Source organism: Mustela lutreola, chromosome 14, assembly GCF_030435805.1.
Source record: "Mustela lutreola isolate mMusLut2 chromosome 14, mMusLut2.pri, whole genome shotgun sequence".
Classification (NCBI taxonomy): Eukaryota; Metazoa; Chordata; class Mammalia; order Carnivora; family Mustelidae; genus Mustela; species Mustela lutreola.
In genome coordinates, this window is record NC_081303.1 from 13688456 (window position 1) to 13711545 (window position 23090).

At 47.2% G+C, this 23090-nt stretch overlaps 1 protein-coding gene across 13 annotated transcripts in view; it reads left to right on the forward strand.

Moving 5' to 3' along the window:
• The window catches only part of FLVCR1 (FLVCR choline and heme transporter 1), a 41184-nt gene extending 20469 nt beyond the window's left edge, over window positions 1–20715 (forward strand). Inside the window, exons 6-15 of one of the 13 annotated variants that reach the window (XR_009347262.1) lie at window positions 3311–3421; window positions 4162–4267; window positions 4477–4588; window positions 6174–6241; window positions 6398–6513; window positions 13620–13686; window positions 13779–13870; window positions 17390–17481; window positions 17884–18743; window positions 19081–20715. Coding sequence is in view for 1 of the 13 variants with exons in the window: in XM_059144995.1 (XP_059000978.1) it covers window positions 3311–3421; window positions 4162–4267; window positions 4477–4588; window positions 6174–6241; window positions 6398–6475 (475 nt within the window). In the remaining 12 variants the exon portion in view is untranslated. Of the gene's footprint in view, window positions 1–3310; window positions 3422–4161; window positions 4268–4476; window positions 4589–6173; window positions 6242–6397; window positions 9375–13619; window positions 13687–13778; window positions 18744–19080 lie in introns of those variants that run through there. The other 12 variants (XR_009347259.1, XR_009347253.1, XR_009347260.1 and 9 more) reach the window with 12 other exon arrangements.
• Window positions 20716–23090: the final 2375 nt, after the last annotated feature.

Here is a 23090-nt window from a genome sequence, read left to right on the forward strand (position 1 = left end):
CATTTATATAATCAAAATGCTAATACAAAAGAAGAACTTAGGAATAACAACTAAGAGACTGAAAAGGGATTTCAGGGGCAGCATCTTTTGCACTGGGCCTTAAAAGAATAGGCATATATATATTTTTATGACGTGTGACTCCATTCATATAAAGCTCATTTATATTGTTCGAAGCCAAGATAGTGGCTACTCTCGGAGACAGGGAAGCAGTGATTGGAGGGGCCGTCTGGGGGTTGGTAATGGTTTTTTCTTTGGTTTTAGTGTTTTTTTTTTTTTAATTTGAAGTACAGTTGACATACAATATTTTATTAGTTGTAGGTTTGCAGCATGGTGATTCAACAGCTATTTTCGCTTTTCAGTTAAGTTTTCCATTCCAGCATAGTTACCATACAGTGTTAATTTCAAGTGTACAATATAGTGATTCAATAATTCTGGTCCCTCGGGCTCGAGAGAGAAGTGTGCTCTCAGTCCTCTTCTCGTTCTACAGGTCCTCTCACTGTCTCCCGCTGGTGACCATCACTTTGTTAACTGCAGTGAAGAGCCTGTTTCTTGGTTTTCTCTCTCTTTTGTTTGTTTTCCTCTGTTTGTTTGTTTTGTTTCTCAAATTCCACATACGATTAAAATCCTATGGGATTTGTCTTTCCCTGACTGACTTATTTCGTATGGCTAGATCTGTTCTCTAGATCGTCCATGTTGTTGGAAATGGCAAGATCATTCATTTTTTATGGATGAATCATATTCCATCGTATATACATGCCACATCTTCTTTATCCATTCATCATCGGTGGGCACCTGGGCTGCTTCCATAGTTCGGCTATTGTAAATGATGCTGCAGTAATAAACATAGGGGAATGATTATTTTCCTTACTCAGTGCTCCCCGCAGTAAGTGTAGCTGCCGTCTGTCACCAGACAAAGTGACTGTAACATTATTGACTATATGCCCTGTGCTATACTTTTCATCCTCATGACTTATTTATTTTATAACTGGAGGTTTGTATCTCTTCGGGTCTTTTTTTTTTTTTTTTTTTTTTTTTTTTAAAGATTTTACTAGTTTATTTGACAGAGTAGGCAGAGAAGCAGGCGGGGAGGTGGGGGAAGCAGACTCCCTGCGGAGCATAGAGTCCGATGCGGGGGTGGATCCCAGGACCCTGAGATCATGATCTGAGCTGAAGGCAGAGGCTTTAACCCACTGAGCCACCCAGGTGCCCCTCTCTTCTGGTCTTGAAGGGGTGGCCTTATGCAGGAACCTACCCCCGTGGATGCTGTGTGCCCGGCTGTTTTGGCTGATCAGTTAGAGCTGGATTTGGTCCAAGCCAGAGGTCCTGGGGTGCTCCAGGCCAGAGGCCACCCTAGTGGGATGGTTAGAGCTGGAGCACATTTGGGCCCAATGGTCCCAGGGGCTTCAAGCCAGGTCCACAGGGGCAGAGTAGCTGGACCTGGAGCAGGTGTGAGCCGGGGCAGGAGGGAGGGTGGGGGGCTGAGGCACTCGTACACAGTCTGTGCCCTGGCTGCCCTGGCTGTCCTGGCGCGGTGGCTAGAGGTAGAGCAAGTGCTGGCAGGGGTGCTCTGTCCCGGGGCTGCCCAGGTAGGACTTGAGCTGGAGCAGATGCAGTCTGGGAGGGCTGCCCTTGCAGGACAGATGGAGCTAGTGTGGGGAAGTGGACTCTGTTCCCATCTGTGGCTTCGAGGAGCCACTGTAAACAGCGGCTATCACCAGCATCCCCAACTCCACAGTGAGTTCCAACAGTTTCCCCACTGTTTGGCAGACATTCTAGGGTTAATAAATGATTTCCTCCACTCATAGTCTAGTTGCCGCCCCTTAAACCACTGTTGTTTTTGGTTTTTGTTGTGCCCCAGGGCAGGTGAAATCTGCACAGGGACAGCCCAGTGATATCCATTCCTACCGCAGTGATATCCATTCCTCCCACTGGCACCCTGTCTGGCTCTCCTGCTGCTCTCAGTGTGGTCCCTCTACCCTTTATTATGCAGAAGCTGTTCAGTCCTCAGTTCTTCAGGAGGAATTGTTTTCTAGGTAGATTCTGTGTCTGTGGGAGGACATGCATTCAGGGTCTTCCTAGGCTGCCATCTTGGGCCCCTAAGCCAAGAATAGCTACATTTTTTAACAGGCAGAATCTTCCTATCTGCTTGGGAGAAATAAATGGGCGGAGCTGTGGCCGAATAAATGGTATGCAATAAAGTGAATGAAATATGGAATTGTCACCTGTGTATCCTATGTACCTTTCAAGGCCCTACATATGTTTAATACCATTATGTAAGCCCTTCCCAAGACCCCTTATTGTGAAATTCTCCAAGATAACTCTCCCATAATTTCAGACAGCGCTTGCTGTGGTTTCTGTTGTGAAATGCTAGCTTACAGTGAAACTGTTCAGTCTGTAGATAAAGGGAACATGTGTAAAAGATTAAAGTTATTACTAGCCTTTGGTCCACTTCACAATTAGAAAACATGATAGGCATAGAAATGTCTTCTTTCTTGTCCTGATTTTGTCCTCAGAGTAATTGCCATTCATTCACCAAACTTGTGTTGTGGCCATAGTTCAGCTAGGGATTGTGACAAGTGATACAGCATCCCTGTCCTTGAGATATTTGTGGTCTAAATGGGGAAAATAAAACGTTCATACATGAAAAATAAGAACAGACTAGAGGCACCTGGGTGGCTCAGTGGGTTAAGCCTCTGCCTTCGGCTCAGGTCATGATCTCAGGGTCCTGGGATCGAGCCCCATATCGGGCTCTCTGCTTAGCGGGCAGCCTGCTTACCTCCTCCTCCCACCTGCCTCTCTGCCTACTTGTGATCTCTGTCAAATAAATACATATTAAAAAAAAAAAAAAAGAATAGAACAGGCTAAAGATAGATGTCCTACGCCCAATAGCTGTCCGTCATGTGACAGTTAATAGATTCTAAGTTGATAAGGGAATTTGGAAGTAGAGACAATGTTGTAAGCCACAGTGGTTAGGAAAGAGCATTTGGAAGAGGTGGAATTTGAACTCAGTCTTGAGCTACAGACCGGAAGCTCTCCCACTTGGTGGTACAAAGGTGATTGGATCCACATGAATATTCCTTCCTGTCTGAACATTGGATATGATGTGAGTTTTGTCAGTTGCTGCTGTTGAATCTTAAATGTAGGCTTTAAAGTCCATGCTTCGGTGGAAACATCCTCCATACAAGGGAACCCGAATCTTGAAAACCAAGGAACTGATTATTACTCTATGGACAGAGCAATAGTTAGCAACGTGATTTTTATATACCTAGGAAAATCAGGCAAAATACTAACAATTTTGTTTTTGTTCTAGACAGACTACTCTGATAGTTTACATTTTGTCTTTTTTGGGAATGGTTGTATTTACTTTCACGTTGGACCTTGGATACATTATCATCGTGTTTGTTACTGGAGGGATACTCGGGTAAGCATTGTGTGTGTGTGTGCGCGCGCACACGTGTGTGTATGTAAGAGGAATGATAGCATGCTGTTACAACTCTGAAGTATTACTACTGTGGTTGTAAATTTTTAGTTCATTCAAATGTCTTGTAATATTTTAAACTTTAAAGAATCTATCTGGGTGCCTGGATGGTTCAGTGGGTTAAGCCTCTGCCTTCGGCTCAGGTCATGATCTCAGGGTCCTGGGATCGAGCCCCGCATCGGGCTCTCTGCTCAACAGAGAGCCTGCTTCCCCTCTCCCTCAGCCTGCCTCTCTGCCTACTTGTCATCTCTCTCTCTCTCCGTCAAATAAATAAATAAATAAGAATCTATCCTGTGCACGTAAATGCATAATTATTTAGAAATAAAGAAAAAGTAGTTTAAAATTTTTTTGGTAGTTTAGTAGTTTAAAAATATATGATAAGTGAAAAATGGAAAAATCTTTCTTAGTCCAGGTGCCTTTATTTAGTTAGAAAGACAATTGACTTCATAAATTAGAGGTAAATCTTTCTCACAAAAAGAAAAACTTGGGAACTGCTTTATTTCTCAGGTCTTCTGTCCTTGGGCTGATTGGTGAATAATAATAGGGTCTTACTTTCATATGTTAAGTTCAAAATATTCGGTTATCTGATCACTAGAATAGGCCTGAGAACTGGAATGATTGCCTCAATATGTGGTACTATCCCTCAGGTAATTGTTTCTATAATTCTGGATTTATTTTCCTAGTTTCTTCATGACTGGTTACCTCCCATTGGGTTTTGAATTTGCTGTTGAAATCACTTACCCTGAATCTGAAGGTACTTCCTCTGGTCTTCTTAATGCTTCAGCCCAGGTAAACCTCTGATTTCTTTTAAGTTTCAGATAATTAGTTTGCTGACTATTCTAGTGGATAGCAAGTTTAAAAATTGTTTCTGTTTGAAAAATTCTGCCTTTTAGTGTTTCTAGAAGCTAAGTCATATGAATAAAATAGGAAGAGTTCTGGGAAAAACATTGCACTGGTTTCAAAGAAGCAAATTTAACCAATATTTCCTCTTATTTTAGATATTTGGAATTTTGTTCACATTGGCTCAAGGAAAGCTCACATCAGACTATGGTCCTAAGGCAGGGAACATTTTCCTTTGTATTTGGATGTTTCTAGGCATCATTTTAACAGGTAAATTAGGGCATTTTCCCAGCAAACGTGCTTATGTCATATTGTCTTTATATTTAATTTTTGTGTCTGTTTGTTCTCAATGGCTTGGCAGAACTCAGGGGGGAAAACAGAGATATAAAACAGGATATTGTCTTTTCTAAGGATATAAATCTACTAATTCATTTTTCAGATTTTAACTTCAATACGGTTACTATGCATAAAAAACCCAACCATTGTATTAAGAATCGGTGAAGATTCTGGAGTGGGCAGACCTGGCTGTGTGACTTTAAACAAGTTACTTCACCTCTCAGATCCTCCTTTTCTCCCTCCTATAGCAGGGTATTAAAAAGCCTGCCCTAGGGGTGCCTGGGTGGCTCAGTGGGTTAAGCCGCTGCCTTCGGCTCAGGTCATGATCTCAGGGTCCTGGGATCGAGTCCCGCATCGGGCTCTCTGCTCAGCAGGGAGCCTGCTTCCCTCTCTCTCTCTCTGCCTGCCTCTCCGTCTACTTGTGATTTCTCTCTGTCAAATAAATAAGTAAAATCTTTAAAAAATAAATAAATAAAATAAAAAGCCTGCCCTATGCAGATTGACTGAGGTGGTTCATGAAAAGCTCCCGGCATCGTGTCTGGCACCTAGAATGTGCCTTCACGTCAGCAGTTACCATGGTGTGTGGTTGTGGAAACAGCACGTGGAATGGTTAGCTGGTTCTTACCCTGGTTAGGGATAATCGGAGTCGACATGGTCAGAACGAGAGTAGAGCCCAGCCTGCCCAACCGCTAGAGAAGGGGCACAGAAAAGGGCTTTTATCTGTATTTTGTCTGGGTGCGCTAGCGTAAAAGTGGATTTGGAAGCAAAGCTCAACGTCCAGCAGTGTTTCTACACCCGTGTTGTTTCTCCTGTCGGCTCACTTGGCTGATTTCTTTCTGCATTCCTTTGCCCTATTCAGATGGCAGTGTAAACTCTTCCCTACAGTGCACACGGTGCTGAACCACCAAGCCACACATCCTGCCTCCTCCCCCAGTACTTGACGCTCCAGTGATCCCAAACTACCTCCGGGGCCAGATTCTTGGCCATTCTCCTCCCGTCTCGCATTCTTGGCATGTACTGTTTCCTGCCTGCCCAGAGTGTCTTCCTCTCCTTATCTGCTTGACAAGTTCCTACTCATTTTTCAAGTTTCAGTTCAAATGTGTCTCCTCTGGCAAGCCTTCCGTGATTTTCTCCGGACAGACAGAGGCATTTTTTTTCTCTTTTGCTCCCACTGTATCTTCTATGTAACCCGTGTGGTTGCAGTGACCCTACTGTGTTATAGTCGTTTGCTGTCCATATTTCCTTAGGTTGGAGGATGCTGTAGGGAAAGGACTGTGCTTTTCATCTTTGTATCTTTGGTTCCTACCACCCTGTATTTGTTCACTAATGAATGAATTGCTAATTAAGTTAGTGGCATAGAGAAGCACTAGCATTTTTTTCATGCTGCGGGGATGCGCTTGAATGTGATGGTACAACCGTGTGCTGAATGGGACAACATCAAAAAAGACTTTGTACTGCTTCGAGATAGATGCATTCATAAATACCCTTTGGTGACTCCACTGATGTTTCTCTGTTTCAGCATTAATCAAGTCTGATCTCAAAAGACACAATATAAACATAGGAATTACGAACGGTGATATTAAAGCTGTAAGTAATGAATATTTTTATGATGCTACTCCTGAAAATGTGTGACATCAGTGTGTCTAGTCAGCTGTTTTATATCCCCGAACCAGCTGTTGATCTGTCATAACGGCACATGCCAGAGGCTGTAAAGGTGTTTTTATCGTCTGATTCTCTCTGCAGGTACCAGTTGAAGAGAGTCCCACAGATCAAGAATCCAAAACCATGATGATGTCCAAGCAGTCAGAATCGGCAATTTGAGGCGAAGGAAAAAGTTAACATCATGTGATAGTTGGGCAGTAAGTCTCGATTTATATGTGACAGGAGATGGATACTGACTTGAAAATTATTATGTGACCCTGGACTACAATTACTGTCTTGCTTCATTGTTAACGTAAAGCAAGATTTTACTTAAAACACTCGGGCTCACCGTCTGTGAACACAGCCGTTGACATACCAAGCATCCCACTGTTAATCTCCTGTCACTGATCAGAAAGTAAGCTTCTTGATGTATTTTCTGAAAGTGTTTTCTTTTTTACGGAAACTGGAAGGTCAGAGGCTTTCTAAAATGATAATGTGGAGATCTGGTCCTTTTAAGTCACACAGAAGTACCTGCCATGCAGAACCCTGTGTGCATATATTATTCACTGGCTCCCTTTCCATTATTCTGACCAACTGTCCAGTCTACATCAGTGGGCCTACCAACATGGCACCTCTGAGCCCTCACAGGACAGCACTGGGACGAGACTTCCACAGAAACCTCTAGATTTTCCCAGTTTCTTCTGTTCTTGTTAAACAATGCTTTGTAACATGTACTGTCAGTGGCCATCAAAACTGTTCTGTGTTCACGCTGATCCCGTGACCTTGGTCTTAGACTCATGTTCCAGTTAAGCTAAGGAGCCCAGACACAGGCTCATTATCTTGAGTCCTCTGCACTGCCTTCCTGTCATGGTCTAGCTAATACTGTTCGTTTCATGCCTACTTGAAATAGGAGTAATTTTGTACCCACTGCCTTGTTCACCCTCTTTATTTCAACACAGGCATACCTCGGGGATACGGCAGGGTCAGCTCCAGACCATTCAGAATAAGGCAAATATCACCATAAGTGATTGAGATCAATCCTTTGGTTTCCCAGTCCTTAGAGAAGTCATGTTTACACTATTCTATAGTCCATTAAGTGTGCAGCGGACTGAAAGAACAATGTACAGACCTTAAATGAAAAAAGACCTCTTGCCAAAGAATGCTAGCCCTCATCTGAGCTCTCCGCAAATCCTAACCACCGATCCCAGATTACCATACTAAATAGAGTGATAATGATAAACTTTGAAATATTGCAAGAATTTCCAAAATGTGACCCAGACACACAAGCAGGCAAATGCTGTTGGAAAAATGGCACCAAAGAACTTGCTCGATTCAGGGTTGCCACAAACCTCCAGTTTGTTTAAAAACAAACAACAACAACAAAAAGCCACAGTATCTATGAAGGGCAGGAAATGAAAGTACAATAACACGAGGTATGCCTGTGTATAACTTTCTAGCAGGAAATGCCATCGTATGTGTTGGCTTTTTCATGATTCCTCACATCATGCCTAATACTTTGGCTTGAAGGTTGCAGAGATAAATCCACAGTAACGTAGCCCAGGGGTTCTCATTTGCTGGAAACCTCTGGAAATGCTGTCTTTCTGTCGTTCTGCACTATCGTGTGTATGCCTGTTCTCCTTCAAGGAACACTGTGCCCGGGTACGTGCTCCCTCGGTGGGCGGGGAGTGTATTTTCTTCACCAGAGTGTACGTAGTCTCCACACTGTCGGAAAAAAGTCTGCTCTGTTACATGCTCAGGGTAAGGAAAATAGAACCAAATGTGTTTCTACAGTGCCTACCACTGCATTTTGTTTACAGTGAGAATTTAAATGTTGTTCCTGTCCTGACTCTCTTAAGCTGATAGGAAAATATCTTTACAATAATGACATCTAAGCAGCCATGATACTCACATTATGTCCACATCAACCCCTCATAAAAGCCAGTGAGGCATACCCTTGAATACTCCTACAAATTAGCAATTAGCAGTTAATTCGCTAACAATTCTGATTTAGGCATGCTCTGTGCATTGCTTTATACTGAAATGATAACATTCTCTGTAATCAATCAACAGTAAATTATGTAGACTCTTACCCTGGAGAATATGTCACCGGGAGAACGTAGTTGGGAATCAGGAGCTCTGGGTCTATGACCTGGGTCTGTTTCGAGCTGTCCTGTCACTCCCTGGCCAGCATTTTCCTCATCCATATAATGAATGTGTCCACTTGGCCTCAGAGATCTTTTTTGAATCTTAAATACCGTCTGTCATGGGGTTGACAAGATCGCTGAACCACAGAACTTAGGTCTAGCGAGAGAAGAATCTTCCCCTGGAGAATCCAGTCAGCAGCTGTGGTGGATACTTGGTGGATATGGGGAATTGAGCGTCTGCATTTTGCTTTTTCTCTTCAGCTGGTGACAGGGCAGGCAGACTGTGCTGAATCGTTAACTTCCTTAGATGTGTATGTCACAGGTTTTATGGCCAAAAATACATTCTAAAAATCTCTCGTAAATAATTATTTTTATTTTTGAGCTATCAGTTGTTTAAAATAATCATGTACTTCCTGAATTCCCGAGCTTTTGAAAAAAATTCCAGGCAAGAGTTGAACTACTTTGTTTCTGAAAAGCAGCATATGCCTATATGTCGTGTGTGTCTTTCTTTGTTGATTAGAAAAAGGAGGAAATAGGATGTTCCAAAACACAAAATGGAGTGATAATTTTTTCTGTATTTTGAGTCACACTTGTAACACGTCAAACAAGAATGTCATATAATTCTGTCTTATCTTTGGAAAATATAACTGTTGGGTAACCCAACACTTGTGTAAGTTTTAATGAAGTGATTTTAGAAAGAAATTGGATGCTTTCGAAAGCTGTTGCATTTATAAATGTGGCAAGAAAAAAAAACACTAGCTTTTGCCTTTTGTGAATGTTGGAGAAATGTCTTTAAAAATATGTTTGTGCAAACTCAGAGTATTGCCCGTACTAAGTCATCTTTCATGTTCTAATTTTTGCTTTTTGTACTATTTGTTGGTGTGCTTGTCCTTCAGGGTTTCAGACCTGAAATAAATTTATTTTTTTAACGGTCATTTTGTATAGCTTTTTTTCTCCCCCCCAGTTCTGATGCTTACGTACCCATGGGGAGTGGAAAAGGGACTGTACAATTTCAGAATGGGCCAAGGAGGGAGTTTTGTGGAGCATAAGCAGACAAAGTCCCCCAGGGTCTGACTAAACAGCATAGTAGGACGGGTTTAATCTCTTCTCCTTGGGTAGACAGGTGTCTGCCGTGAGCCCTCTGGCGACCCGATACCCATGCTGCAGACTTTCCCTTTGGGGACCTATATGGGACCTGATATCCCACAGCAGGTGTCATTTTTTTCCTCAAGGCCTTGCTGATTAACATCATAAAACCAAACTATAAATTTCTTCATTGGAAAATCGGGTTTGATGAACGCTCGTTCTCGATGAGCTTCAGTGAGATAATACATAAAAAACATCTAGCAGAAACTTGACATAGCCAACACGCCAAAGTTTCGGCTACTATTTTTATGCACTAATGACTAGCACCAAATTACCACTTAAAAGTATTTGGATCTGAAGAGAGAAGTTCAAGTGACTTACATCATTGAGGTAAATTTGAGCTCCTGGAGAACGGCCAATACAGAAGATATTTCGGGGGGAAGGGAGTGGTAACCACATTATTCAAATCAGACCTGGCAGGTGCCTGCTGACTCCACATCCTCCTGAAGCCAGTCCTGTATGCAAATAAACTGGTTGGCCACGATTAAGGAAAGTATCATTGAGACCAGAGGCTGGATGAGAAATTAGTCTAGGGCAGTGAATCCCAAAGGTTTTGGTCTCAGAATTTTTTTGCACTTAGGAATCCTTGAGGAGCCTGGGTTGTCTGGGTGGCTCAGTGGGTTAAGCATCTGCCTTCAGCTCAGGTCATGATTCGGGGATCCTGGGTTCGAGCCCCCCATCCAGCTCCTTGCTCTATGGGAAGCTTGCTTCTCTCTCTCTCCCTCTGCCTGCTGCTCCCCCTGCTTGTGCTCTCCCCAACCCCATAAATAAAATCTTAAAGAATCATTGAAGAACCCAAAGAACTTCTTCTGGGTTACAGCTGTTAATGTTAATCATAGTAGAAACTAAAACAAAACTATTTTATTCATTTAAAAATAACTTCATTATATCTCAATAAATCACATTTTAAAAAAATATTTTATTTATTTATTTGAGAGAGAAAGAGAGAACAAATGAGCAGTATGGAGGGGCAGAGGGAGAGGGAGAAGCAGACTTTCTCCTGAGCAGGAAGCCCAACTCGAGGCTCAATCCCAGGACCCTGAGATCATGACCTGAGCCAAAGGGAGACACTTAACCAACTGAGCCACCCAGGTGTCCCTTAATTAATTACATTTTTATGAAAAATAATTACTTTCCAAAATAAATGTAGTGAGAACAATGACACTTTTAAAAAAAATAACAATGTATTATTTGGCCCGGGGTATAGGTCTATGAATCATCAGACTTACACATGATACTTTAATGTTGAAAGAGAGCAAAAATCTTCCATGTCTGGCTTCATAGAAGGCCACTGGATTCTCCTACCAGATCCTACATTCAGTCTGTAGGGATAGGCTATTTTGACACGTTTGAAGAAAAGCTTTGCACACATGCGCAGTTGGAAAAGGAGAAGTATTTTAGTAGCCTTTTCAGGGAATTGTGGATAGTCTTTTTTTTTTTTAAGATATTATTTATTTATTTATTTGACAGAGAGAAACATGGTGAGAAAGGGAACAGAAGCAGGGGGAGTAGGTGAGGGAGAAGCAGGCTCCCTGCTGAGCAGGGGGTCCAACATAGGGCTCCATCCCAGGACCCCAGGATCATGACCTGAGCCGAAGACAGACAGACGCTCAACGACTGAGCCATCCAGGCAGCCCTGTGGATAGTCTTTAATATGATTACAAGTTGGAACTGGTAGTATCTTAAAGACTAGTTGCTCTGTGGATCCTGAAGCCGTATCAGTAAACCTCTCCTGCTTTGTTAACATTAAAATCTAATGGTCCATCTTGTACTTCCAATAGATCTTTAACTATGCATGGTTTTGTAACATTCCGCACTGGCATTTGGAAAGTATTATTTCACTGAGTTATGTAGCTCTTCCAAATATTGATTTATCCCATGATATGATGCCAGATAAATCACATTTGTTAAGACCTCTGATCTCATCAGAAATTCCTCTCGGTGCTGGGAAACTGTCAAGCTCATACAAGTCTCCCAAGACTTGTTTTGGCAGACACAGGGTTTCCAGAATGCTAATTTTAGTTTGGAAACTTGATTCTTAAAAAAAAAAAAATCTGTCAGTTGTTTCTTGAAGCAAGGGATTCGCTTCATTGCTTTTTGAAAAAATACCTGCCAAATCCCCGTTTGAATAACTCCAATGTATCTGTCGGCCATCCTTCCTAGTGAAAAATGACGTTCTTTGAAAATCAACCTCTCGTTCAGCCTGCATCTCAAACGAGTATACCGCAGCGTTTCCTCGAAGCAAGCCTCATCCTTGGGTGTGTTCAGAAGTGTGTGATGTGTACCTGCTGGTCCATCACACAACAGTGGAAAGTCACGTGCCCGAGGATCAGCGTTCAAGAGCTTTGACTTTTTGCATCAAGGAGAGTCTTGGCGGCGCTTTCTTTTTTCACTGCCACCAAATGACGGGGAAGAACCCTGCGGCCAGCATGGCAAGAGAAACCAGGGAGAGCAGTCAGGAGAGCAGGGTCGAAGTTCATAAAATTGAAATAAAATGACTACGGCGACTCCTGGATGGTCCAGTTGGTTAAACGCTGGCCTTTGGCTTGGTCCAGGGTCCTGGGATCGGGTCCCACCTCGGGCTCTCTGCTCATCAGGGAGCCGGCTTCTCCCTCTGCTTGCCCCTCCCCCTGCTTATGCTCTCTCTGTCAAATTAATAAATAAGTTAAATATATATTTTTAAAGCCAACTATAGGGGCGCCTGGGTGGCTCAGTGGGTTAAGCCTCTGCCTTTGGCTCAGGTCGTGGTCTCAGGGTCCTGGGATCAAGCCCCACCTTGGGCTCTCCGCTCAGCAGGGAGCCTGCTTCCCCCTCTCTCTCTCTGCCTGCCTGTCTGCCTGCTTGTGATCTCTCTCTGTCAAATAAATAAATAAAATCTTTAAAAAAAAATTAAGCCAGCCATTTAGCGCTGTATCTGTAACTGTCACCCAATAATAAACAGGGCCTTTGAAATCTAAGAACTTTCACTAGAATCACAACCATTCTGATCTTCCACAGCCTCTCTAGGTAAGTGACCCATCTCCGAGGCCCTGCCGGCTGGTCTCACACACCGGCCTGTATCACACTGCCCCTCCGTCTCTGCGAGGTGAGCTAGTCATCTGCGTAGGTGACAGCCTGCCCTGAAATGACTTCAGGGTTCTTGACGGGATCCTATGCCTGGAGGGTGCCTTTATGATGCCTCACAGGAGCTAAAATATCTTTGGGTCCCCAAAGAGAGGCAAGGTTTCAAACCCCACTGACCACCAAGACGGAATACCTTCTCTGAAATCTGAATTGGGGTCTGGGGTTGTCCTTGAGCAGGTTTGAATAGAAGGAAGGGGGAGATGTGGTCCAGAGACCTAAAGCCTTGAGAAAAGAGGAGAATGATAGAGCGGAGGAGAGAGGCCTCATTAAGATTGGGTATGCGAGCTTCGTTTTCCACTTAGACAAATGATGTGTTAGGCCTCCGCCGAATCTTGTTGGATGAATTCATTTGCACTTCCCCTTCCATTTGTTACTTTAAGCCCATGAAGAAATGGTCACTGTAAAGAGAACAAACTGTCAGAAGCTGGTAGACGCTTAATTTCCAGCTGGAGCCTCCGGATCTGGATCAGTGGAGGCGGCCGGAGCACTTCCCTTTCCCAGAGACTTGCCTGACGTCCTCCAGGGACAGAAGTGGTCCCTGACCCCTGAGATTAGCCGAAGGATTAAATTTTCATAAAGCCTCATCAGGCGTGAAAGCGAAGCTGAAGGAAGAGTGGCGGTGATTGCTTTTTCCGCAAAAAGCCTGAATCCTTCCAAACACATCCTGACCGAAAACAAAGACTGATAAGCTCTGGACTGTTCTGGCCAGGACAGGATTTGGGCATGGACAGAGGCTCCCAACGCACAATCAGAGTAGTATTAGAAAAGATGTCCCTGGAGAGGTGACGGAGGAGCACAGACTCCTTCTCTGGGAATCTACGCAGTAGTCGGTGCTGTCATCCACAGGACAGTTTAGTTTGCTTGTATGGCTGGATTCCGTTACTGATGTGCATTATTTTATTGCATCCTAGGCCCCGGGAAAGCATCCGTCACGGCGTGTAGAGTAAAAACATGTCCTCTGGGAACCTAAAGTCTAAGGTGAGAAACACGACTATGATCTTGGGAAGGGAATTTAAACAGAGTTTCTGTTTCTTCTCTTACTTCCTAGAATAATATTTCCTACCTTGCAGGTTTGTGGTGAGGATGAAATTTAAGTAGAAGGCACACCGGAGATCCTTAACCAAGAGATCCATTGTCACTCCCCCGGTGAGAAACAGTAAAGGTAGGGGCAGACTCTGCTAACACAGCCAGCTGACTGATTTGGGAGAATGTGTGTTCAAGTGTTTGAACTTGACATTTTTTGTAGCAGCTGCCTTTAAGATCATTGATATCCAAAGTACTTAGCCACTTCAGTGTACATGTGGGCGCAACGCTGGGCATGGTGCAAAGAAATGAAACAAAACTGAATTCTAAAGACATGGTGAGATCTGGACAGACGGGGTGGAAGTCAGGGTGCTTAGGCACCAAAGAACAAAACTGAGACTCTCAGGAAAAAGTGGTTTCTGTGTTTATTGCACAACCCACAACAAAGGAGGTTAAACGACAAGCTAAGAACAAGCTGCCCAAGAGTCCCCGACCCACAGGCAACTCTCTCTCCTCGTTTCCTTTTCACTCACATGCGTGCAGAACCTCACACAAATAGAAAGCACCTTGTGTATTTCATGTAACATCCTAGGCATTTTCCATGTTGCTACATGGCCTTGATAACCATTGTTTTATTTCTATTTTTACTTTTTCCAGTTTTATTGACATGTAATTGACATAGAACATTGTAGTAGTTTAAGGTGTACACATGAGTTGACATATGTGTATATTGTGAAACGATTGCACAATAAGGTTGGCTAATATCCAGCCCCTCACAACTACACATTTTGTTTTTCTTGTAATGAGAACTTCTAGGATCTACTCTCTTAGTACTTTTCAAATAACCATTATTTAAAACAAAACAGGACTTGGGACGCCTGGGTGGCTTAGTGGGTTAAAGCCTCTGCCTTTGGCTCAGGTCATGATCCTGGGGTCCTGGGATTGAGCCCCAAATCAGGCTCTCTGCTCAGTGGGGAGCCTGCTTCCTCCTCTCTCTCTGCCTGCCTCTCTGCCTACTTGTGATCTCTGCCTGTCAAATAAATTAATTAAATTAAATTAAACAAAAAACAAAAAACAAAAAATACAGGGCACCTGGGTGACTCAGTCAGTTAAGCGTCTGCCTTCAGCTCAGGTAATGATCCCAGGGTCCTGGGGCAGAGTCCCACATCAGGTTCCCTGCTGAGCAGGTAGTCTGCTTTTCTCTATGCCTGTCCCCACCCTCTGCTTGTGCACTCCATCTCTCCCTCTCTTGCAAAAATAAATAAATAAAATCTGGGGCACCTGGGTGGCTCAGTGGATTAAGCCTTTGACTTCAGCTCAGGTCATGATCTCAGGGTTCTGAGATCAAGCTCTGCATCGGGCTCTCTGCTCAGCAGGGAGCCTGCTTCCCCCTCTCTCTCTGCCTGCCTCTCTGCCTACTTGTGAGCTTTCTCTCTCTCTGTCAAATAAATAAATAAAATCTTTAACAAATAAATAAATAAATAAAATCTTTTAAAAAGTAAATAAAACAAGACAAAACAACAAATAACCATTAATTAAAATAGGGTTTTTTTTTTTTAAAGATTTTATTTATTTATTTGACAGACAGAGATCACAAGTAGGCAGAGAGGCAGGTAGAGAGAGAGGAGGAAGCAGGCTCCCTGCTGAGCAGGGATCCCAATTTGGAGCTCGATCCCAGGACCCAGGATCATGACCCAAGCTGAAGACTGAGGCTCGAATCCACCGAGCCACACAGGCGCCCCTAATTAAAATAGTTATTTTAAGTATATCCCCATCCGGCTGATATGCTGTAAATTGCTTAATGTTTCTGTACTAGCGGACATGCATTCATTTACCTATTTGATGTGTATCGAGCACGTGCAACTGTGTCAGGGTTTATGGTAGGACCCGGAAATACAAAACAGTGTCTCTCTGAACATTTGCTCAGAGACTGAACACAAGCAAATGAAAAGGGAGAAGTAGGGAAGCCGTGTTCCCTCCTGGGGGAACCAACATGCAGCCTCTCACCCTTAGAACCAGGCAGGGCTTTTCTCCTGTTTTGAACAGAGGAGGATCGTGATACTTGGGAAGCCCCAATTTCATTGTTTTATGCCCCTGTCGTCTCTTGGCCCACCCTCCCTTCCTACTCTGTCAAAACCGTCTCTCAGCTCCCTTCATTTCACTGAGGTGTGAAAGCCTGAAAATGTAATCCCCGATTGTATTTTTATTTTATTTTTTAAAGATGTTACTTATTTATTTGAAAGAGAGAGAGAGGAGAGCAGACAGGGGGGCAGAGGCAGAGGGAGAGACAAAATCCTCAAGCAGACTTCCCACTGAGCCGGGAGCCAGACATGGGGCCCCAACCCAGGACCCTGAGATCATGACCTGAGCCGAAGTCAGACGCTCCAGGCACCCAGCCCCTGCATTTGTATTTTAAATTGGTCTAGGGTAAATGGATAAAGCTCAGACAGCCTCAGTTATCCAGTAGGATTATGTGAGGCTTTGCACCTCCGTGTGTCCCTGAAATCATTCTACTTTAGACTTGTGGCTCTTTTTAGCCAACCAGATTTCCTTACCAGCTCTGAAAACGTGGCTGCTAGACCTTCGCCCGGCAGCGGGCAGGAGACCCATTTCCACTCCAAAAAATGGGATGCGCACTCCCTCTACCGGTCATTTCGTGAACTGCTCTGGACTCCTTGCAATTTCACTAGCTTGCTGAGGGGGTGTGTGGGCGGGTTTAGGGGCGGAGGGACAGGCATGTGCCAGTTCATTTTAGCCGTATCTCCAAACCAGGAGGAGTCATTTGCCCCCTAACACCCACACCCACACCTACACCCACACCCACACACCCACACAGGTTAAACAAGCAAGTGTCTTCACACTCCCACCGTCTGGGCTACACAGCAAGGGGCCGTGGTGAACATTAACCACTGACAACCTCTCACATGTTTACTGACACTTTGGAGGCAAATACAGGCGTATCACATGTTATTGTGCTTTGCAGATGTTGCATTTTTCACCAGCGGAAGGCTTGAGGCAACCCTGCCCCGAGCAGGTCTCTTGGTGCCGTTTTCCCAACAGCATGGGCTCGCCTCGTGTCTCTGTGTCACATTCTGGTTATCCTTGCAGTATTTCGAACGTTGTCATTATTATTACCTGTGAATTGCTGCAATCTCATGGCGAAACCTGAGCCGCTGAGGACAGAGAGCGGCTTCTCGAGACGGGCTCTGAGGTTGAAGAAGCTGTGGGCACGAAGTGGCTACGGAAGGTTTAGAATGTTCCGGAGCCGGGTGGATAAATCAGTGGGAGGCTTGGAGAGGGTTGACTCAGCTGTGAAAGAAGTTCGACTGCGGGTAAAACATTCTCGACGCTAACAGAGAAATGGTTCACCAAAGGACGAGTCAACCAAGGCGCGGCAAACTGCGCTGTTGTCTCATTTTAAGAAATTGCCCCGTCATCCTGGCCTTCACCCCAACCTCTGCTGCCTGATCCGCCAGCAGCCATCAGCGTCAAGGCCAGAGCCTCCAGCAGCACAAAGATTCCGACTCACTACAAGCTCAAATGGTGGTTAGCGTTTTTTAGCAATTAAGTATGTTTTAACTAAGGTATGTCTTTTGGGGGACATAACGCTGTGGCACGCTTACTAGACTACCATCCCCAGTAAACATCACTTTCACAGGCCCTGGGAAACCGAAGCATTCGCTGGGCTCGCTTTTCTGTGATAGTCGAGCGGCAGTGGTGGTCTGGAACCGAACCCGCGGCACCTCTGAGGTAAGCCTGGTCCGGGGAGGTTGGTGGATAGTTTGACTCAGCTTAACCGTCTTGCACAACTTGTGTCAGATGGGAAAAGTCAGCGTGTTTTGGCCGAAGACTGCTCCTCAGCGGAATCTGTGAGCCACGCTGGTGGTCCCCCGTTGTGTCCTCCAACCGTGCTTGCTGCCCCAGGCCTGTCCCGGTGCCACCGTGGGGGGCGACCTCCCTTCCACAGGCAGCCGGCAGCTCAGCCGTGTGCTTTCTCCAACCCCATCTCTGCTGACCCCAAAGCGAGATGACTGAGGCTGCTCTGACTGGAGTCGCCCGGGGGTCATCCACAGCACCCCTGGCCATGCCTCGCAGCCCAGGACTCCGGGCTTGGAACATGGCCTATGTTAACCAAAGGTTCTCCAACTCCAGTGCCCTCCGAGTCACCTGGACCCTTACTGAGACACAAAGTGCTGAGTCCCAAGCCCAGAGGTTCTGATTCGGCAGGTCTGAGGCGAGGCCCAAGATTACAAATTCCTGGTACGTCCCCAGGTGAGGAGATGCTGCTGGTCCCAGGTCCACACTAGAAGTGGGAACAGCTTTCCGGCCCTGCCAGCTGGCCTTGTCTCCCCGGGCGGGCTGAACACACACATGGCCTCTTCAGGTGGTTCTACCTGGGCTCTGCGCCCCTCCCCCAGAGGCTCCCCTTAGCTGCCCCAGAAATGCTCCCTGGGGCGTGAGTGGAAACATGACCTGGTTGTTCTTTTCACTGTCCAGATGGGAGGCTTTTGTGTGTCCTCAGTGAAGAGGAACAAGGTAGGGATCTGGTTTCTCAGACTCCAGGCCGGTTCGGAGCCCAGCAGGTGCATCGCGGACGACGGCGGGGAAGGAAAGCAGGTGGTGCTGCTGGCCCGTCTCCAGCCTGCGGGGACCAGAGCTAGAGGCCTCGGCTTCTGTTCAGGAACAAACTTCCTCCCCCACGGAGCCCAGGGAGGGCCAGGCTGACCCCTGGGGAGTGTCAGCCTTCGCTGCTCCCTGCTGCTCCCTGTCAGCCCTGTGTCTTGCGCCCCTCCCCTTTCCTCCGGACTCCGGACTCCTGCGTCAGGAAACAGGGCAGGTTCCAGGTGGGAGCAGGGGCACCGGGGCTAGAAAAACTGGCTTCAAGGAAAGCGGTTTCCTCCCCGGTGAAGACAGCACACACCCCATCCCCACAGCCCCTGACTGCCACCAAGCCAGGAAAGCAAGCAGCACCCTTACCTGGTCCGGAGAGAAGGCAGCAAAAGACAGAAGAGGTGGGAGGGGGAGCGGGGTGGGGGGTAGCGACTCACCCCTTCCCACAGGGAGAACTCCTGGGTTGAAGCAAGCACCTTTCTTCTGAGAGAGAAACCTGGGGAGGCAGACATGGGGAATTTGAGCAATGAGAAGGCGAGGGTGGTTGGGGCCGTGGGGAAGCCCGTGCCTGGTTCACGCTCTGGTACTTTGGCGAGGACAGAGATGGGCAGAGGTGAGGCGGGCAGGGAGCAGGTGAGGGCAGGCTGCCCGCAGAATTGGAGCTTGAGCCGAGTCTGACAGGAGCAGCCACCTGTGCCCCTTGAGAGACCTCCTCCACTTCCCTGTCTTTCCCCACAGGGCCAGGCGGGTCTGTCCGTAGCAACAGCCCCGAACGCGCTGAGAGGCCGACCTTCCCCCTTCTCCGCTCCATCTCCAGCCTCCTCCTGCACAGTCCGGGCCGACTTTCCTTCCTGAAGGACACGTGGCTGGGAGGTTTTGCCCGTTCCTTCACGTCAGCACCCTCCCCGGACAGATGAGCTCTTTGGAAACGGGAAAGATTCTCCCGAAATAGAGGGGTTTGCAGGAAGTCTGTCCCACAGAGCAGACCAGATCCCATAAGCACTCCAGTCCGAGGCTCACACGTAGCTTCCCGACAGTAACTAGGGATGCCTTTGATTAAAAAACCAAACCAAACCAAAAAACCCCACAGATGGTTCAAGCCGGTTCCCAGAAACTGACTCCTCGAACTGGGGATGGGGCTTTGGAAGTTTTCACAAGCGTCCGACGAGCCCCCAAAGCAACTGGGCTGTGGCCACCTTTGCCTAGGAAGGCTCTTACCGCCTGTTGGGGGGCTACCGGGGCTGTTGGTACGTGGGGAGGTTCCTCCTGAAACAGTGCTTTGGGGGCTCGGAAGATCCAACCACAGGTCTGGGTTAGGAAGGAGCCCCCAGATGACCAACCGAAGCATCGTCCAGGGCTGGGGGGAGGGCTCGGTGTGGCCCCTCTGTGGAAGGCTCCATGGGCAACATCACCGACCCAACGGCTAGCAGTGCTGGCCAGGCTCCCCACTAAACAGTTAGGGTCCTACTTTCAGAGGGGATAATAACAAGCCTCACCTGTTGAGAACAGTCCCCAAAGTCGTTCTTGTGCATGATCTCATCTGCCCCCGTGACGGAGGCCACTTTGGTTCCTACAACCACAGCAGCTCTGAAAGAAGGCTGGGCTTCAGCCGAGACCTGCCTCGAGTTCCCCCATTCACCCCCACCCCACAGGCCTGTAGTCTAAGTAAAATGGTGTATATGTGCTTGCAGACAATTTCCCAGCACCCCCATCTCTCTCCTGAGGGCCCCCTAAGTGCCTCCTATGGAAAATTCTGGAGCCTCACTAATTACAACCATTTTGCGGAAGAATAAACTCAGACTCAGCCTTGCCAAGAGTTGCATAGCTAGGAAAGAATGGAGTCAGGGCCCCGCTCCTCCCCCCCTTGGGGAGATTGCCCAGGGAAGGCCTCTCTCCTAGCCTCTGCTGCCTCCTCTGGGAAAGGGAGGTCAGAACCCGCAGGTCAGGAGTGGCTGGCAGAGCTTCAGCCCCAGGCAAGGAATTTCTGCCTCCTGCATCCATAAGACAGTTGGGTCCACAGAGACCCTCCCATACCCAACCTGTCTGGGGGAAGCCGCCCCTGGTTCCCCAAGGGAAACCCACTTCCTAAGTCCCTGGGTCTCCCCGTGAGGATGTGGGTCAGGGACAGATGTTGGGGAAAGGCATTCCCGGCATTCAGAGGTAGACACTCTAGGCTCCAAATAATAATGATAAGGATGAGCTATATGGGTGACCCCCACATTTGGGCGTATCTGGAATCTTCTGGAAACACAAAGTCCCACGAACCACCCACACATACTCCTGAGCCAGACAACCAGAGAAAGAGTGAGTTCATCTGTGGGAGGCTCTTTGATAACAACTGTATATTGAATAAAGTTTAAAATAGAAATCCGATCATGATTTTCTCAAGTTTATTTTGGTGATGGTTACGTCTGCAGCAGAATATTTATCTTAAAAAGCCCCCTTGGCTTTGGATACCTGTACTGTGAGGGGGCTGGGGCTCACCGGTGAACTCAGGAGAGCTGGGCATCAGGGAACCACCATCTAGACTTGGCTTGGGACTCAACCACACCTGGGGCTTCTGGGGGCTGGGCTATGCCCAGGACCTCATCTGTCCCTCCTTTAGATACACTGAGCGGCAGCTTTGCTCCCTCCTCTGCCCTCCCCCTCTCTGGCTCTGCTCCGCATCCCTGGTTAGGAGCCCGGAGCGCAGAGATGGGCACCCTCCAGACCTTAGCCTTGCTCCAGGAAGAAGAGGCTCCCCCACCCACCTCAGACAGAGGCCAATGTCCCAGTTCTAAGTTGGCTGGAGCCTCCCCCCTTGTCAGAGATGTTCCCGAGCCAGTGAGGGGCCTGGGAGCACAGGGCTGGGCAGAGAAACTGCCCAGAGAAGAAACTCTGTTGCTGTTGGATCCCATGGGTTTCTGGATGCAAGAACTGCCTGGCAGCCAGCCAGCCCAGAGGGATTCTGCAGTGGCGAGTGGGCAGCAGACAGTGGAGGACAGAGCATACACAGGCTTTGGGGTGAGATCTTAGAGTAAATGTTTACCCCGCCTCTTACTAGCTGTGTGACTCTGGACAGGTTACTAAACTCTCCGAGCTGAGTTTTACCATGTGTGTGGATTAAAGGAGACTATGACTTCAAATCACCCACACAGTGTAGGATGCTCTATAGACATGGGTCCTGTGTCCTACCTCCTAAACGCTTCTGTCCTGCTTCTTACTGGCTGTGTGGCTTTGGGCCACACAGTCTTTCTGAGCTTATCAGTCTTTCTGAGCTGGTTTTCTGATTCAGCAGTCTACGGCAGGGCTGAGAATCTGCATTTCTAACAAGTTCCCAGGCCATACGGCTGCTGCTGTTCAGGGGATAGTATCAGGAGCTAAGAGCTCGCCCAGGTCCCTGGAAACCCAGGGGCCTGGGATCAGACTCTCTGATTTCAGGAAGCAGGTGGAGGTGGCCACAGCTCCCTGGAAGGTTCCTCTGCTGTCATCCTCCTCCTCCAGCATCCTTTGTCACTGAATCCCTAGGGCACCTCTCCACCAAAGCCCTCAATGGCCAAACAATTAACCTCTCTCCAACCACAGGAGTTCATCAGAGGTACGTGTTATTGGAGAGAGAACAGGAATTGGAGAAAGGTAACTAGAGAAGGTCACAGATGAAGGAGACAGGAAGAGGGAGCTCTATACAGGCACAGTGGTCCCAGGGCCCATCCCAGACGAGATAAGCGCCTTGGGTCCTGGATGCCTGAGATCAGGAGATGGATCTTGCCAGCTCAGAAGACCCCTGGGGGCCACATGCTTGAGGCTCCCAAACACTTCTTCCTGGCCCCATTCCCAGGCTCCTTGTGGCACGTGACTGAGTTCTGGCCAGCGGAAGTGGACTAAGGGATGCCTTTCCTGTGCTGGCCCACAAAAGGCTCCCCTGTGATCCTGCCCTCTCCCAGCCTGTGTGGCACTTGGATGTCACAGTCCTGGCCTTCCTCGAGAGTGACAGAGCCTTTGGCTCCTACATGACGGCATGGAGCAGAGCCTCTCTCCTCCCTCCCCATGCCATTAGCCCGCACAGGACAGAAGCATGAACTCCTACTGAGTGAAGCCGCTGGGATCTCAGGATCTCCCGCTTACGACAGCCAGCGCTCTCCTGACCCACGTATCCGATGCCTGCCCTGATGGCAAACGAGAAAGAGAGCAGATGCCACCACAACAGATAGCCGTGCAGATCTCTCCAGGAGCCTAATCAAAACAAGCACGCTGGGGCACCTGGGTGGCTCAGTGGGTTAAAGCCTCTGCCTTTGGCTCAGGTCATGATCCCAGGGTCCTGGGTTCGAGCCCCGCATCTGGCTCTCTTCTCTGCACGGAGCCTGCTTCCTCCTCTCTCTCTGCCTACCTGCAATCTCTCTCTGTCAAATAAATAAATAAAATCTTTAAAAAAACAAAACAAAACAAAAAAACACTCACGCTTAACGTCTCCAGCTCGAGGACAGTCAGAGTCACCACCTACCGGGTGTTACCAGGTGCCAGACACCCTTTGTCTTCACAAGGTCCTTACTCCTCACAGCAACGTGAAAGGTGGTGCTATTATGATCCCCATTTAGGTTCAGAACTGAGGGGGTGGTTGGGGCCCTGTTAGGACGGTGCCCAGATCACATCGTGATAGCCTCCCGCAAGAGGCGGAGCTAAGACCGAATCCAGGATATCTGTCTCCAGCCCACACACTCTGAACTACACCATCTGCTCCCCCAGAGACTTGAGACCCTGTCCTCAGCTGT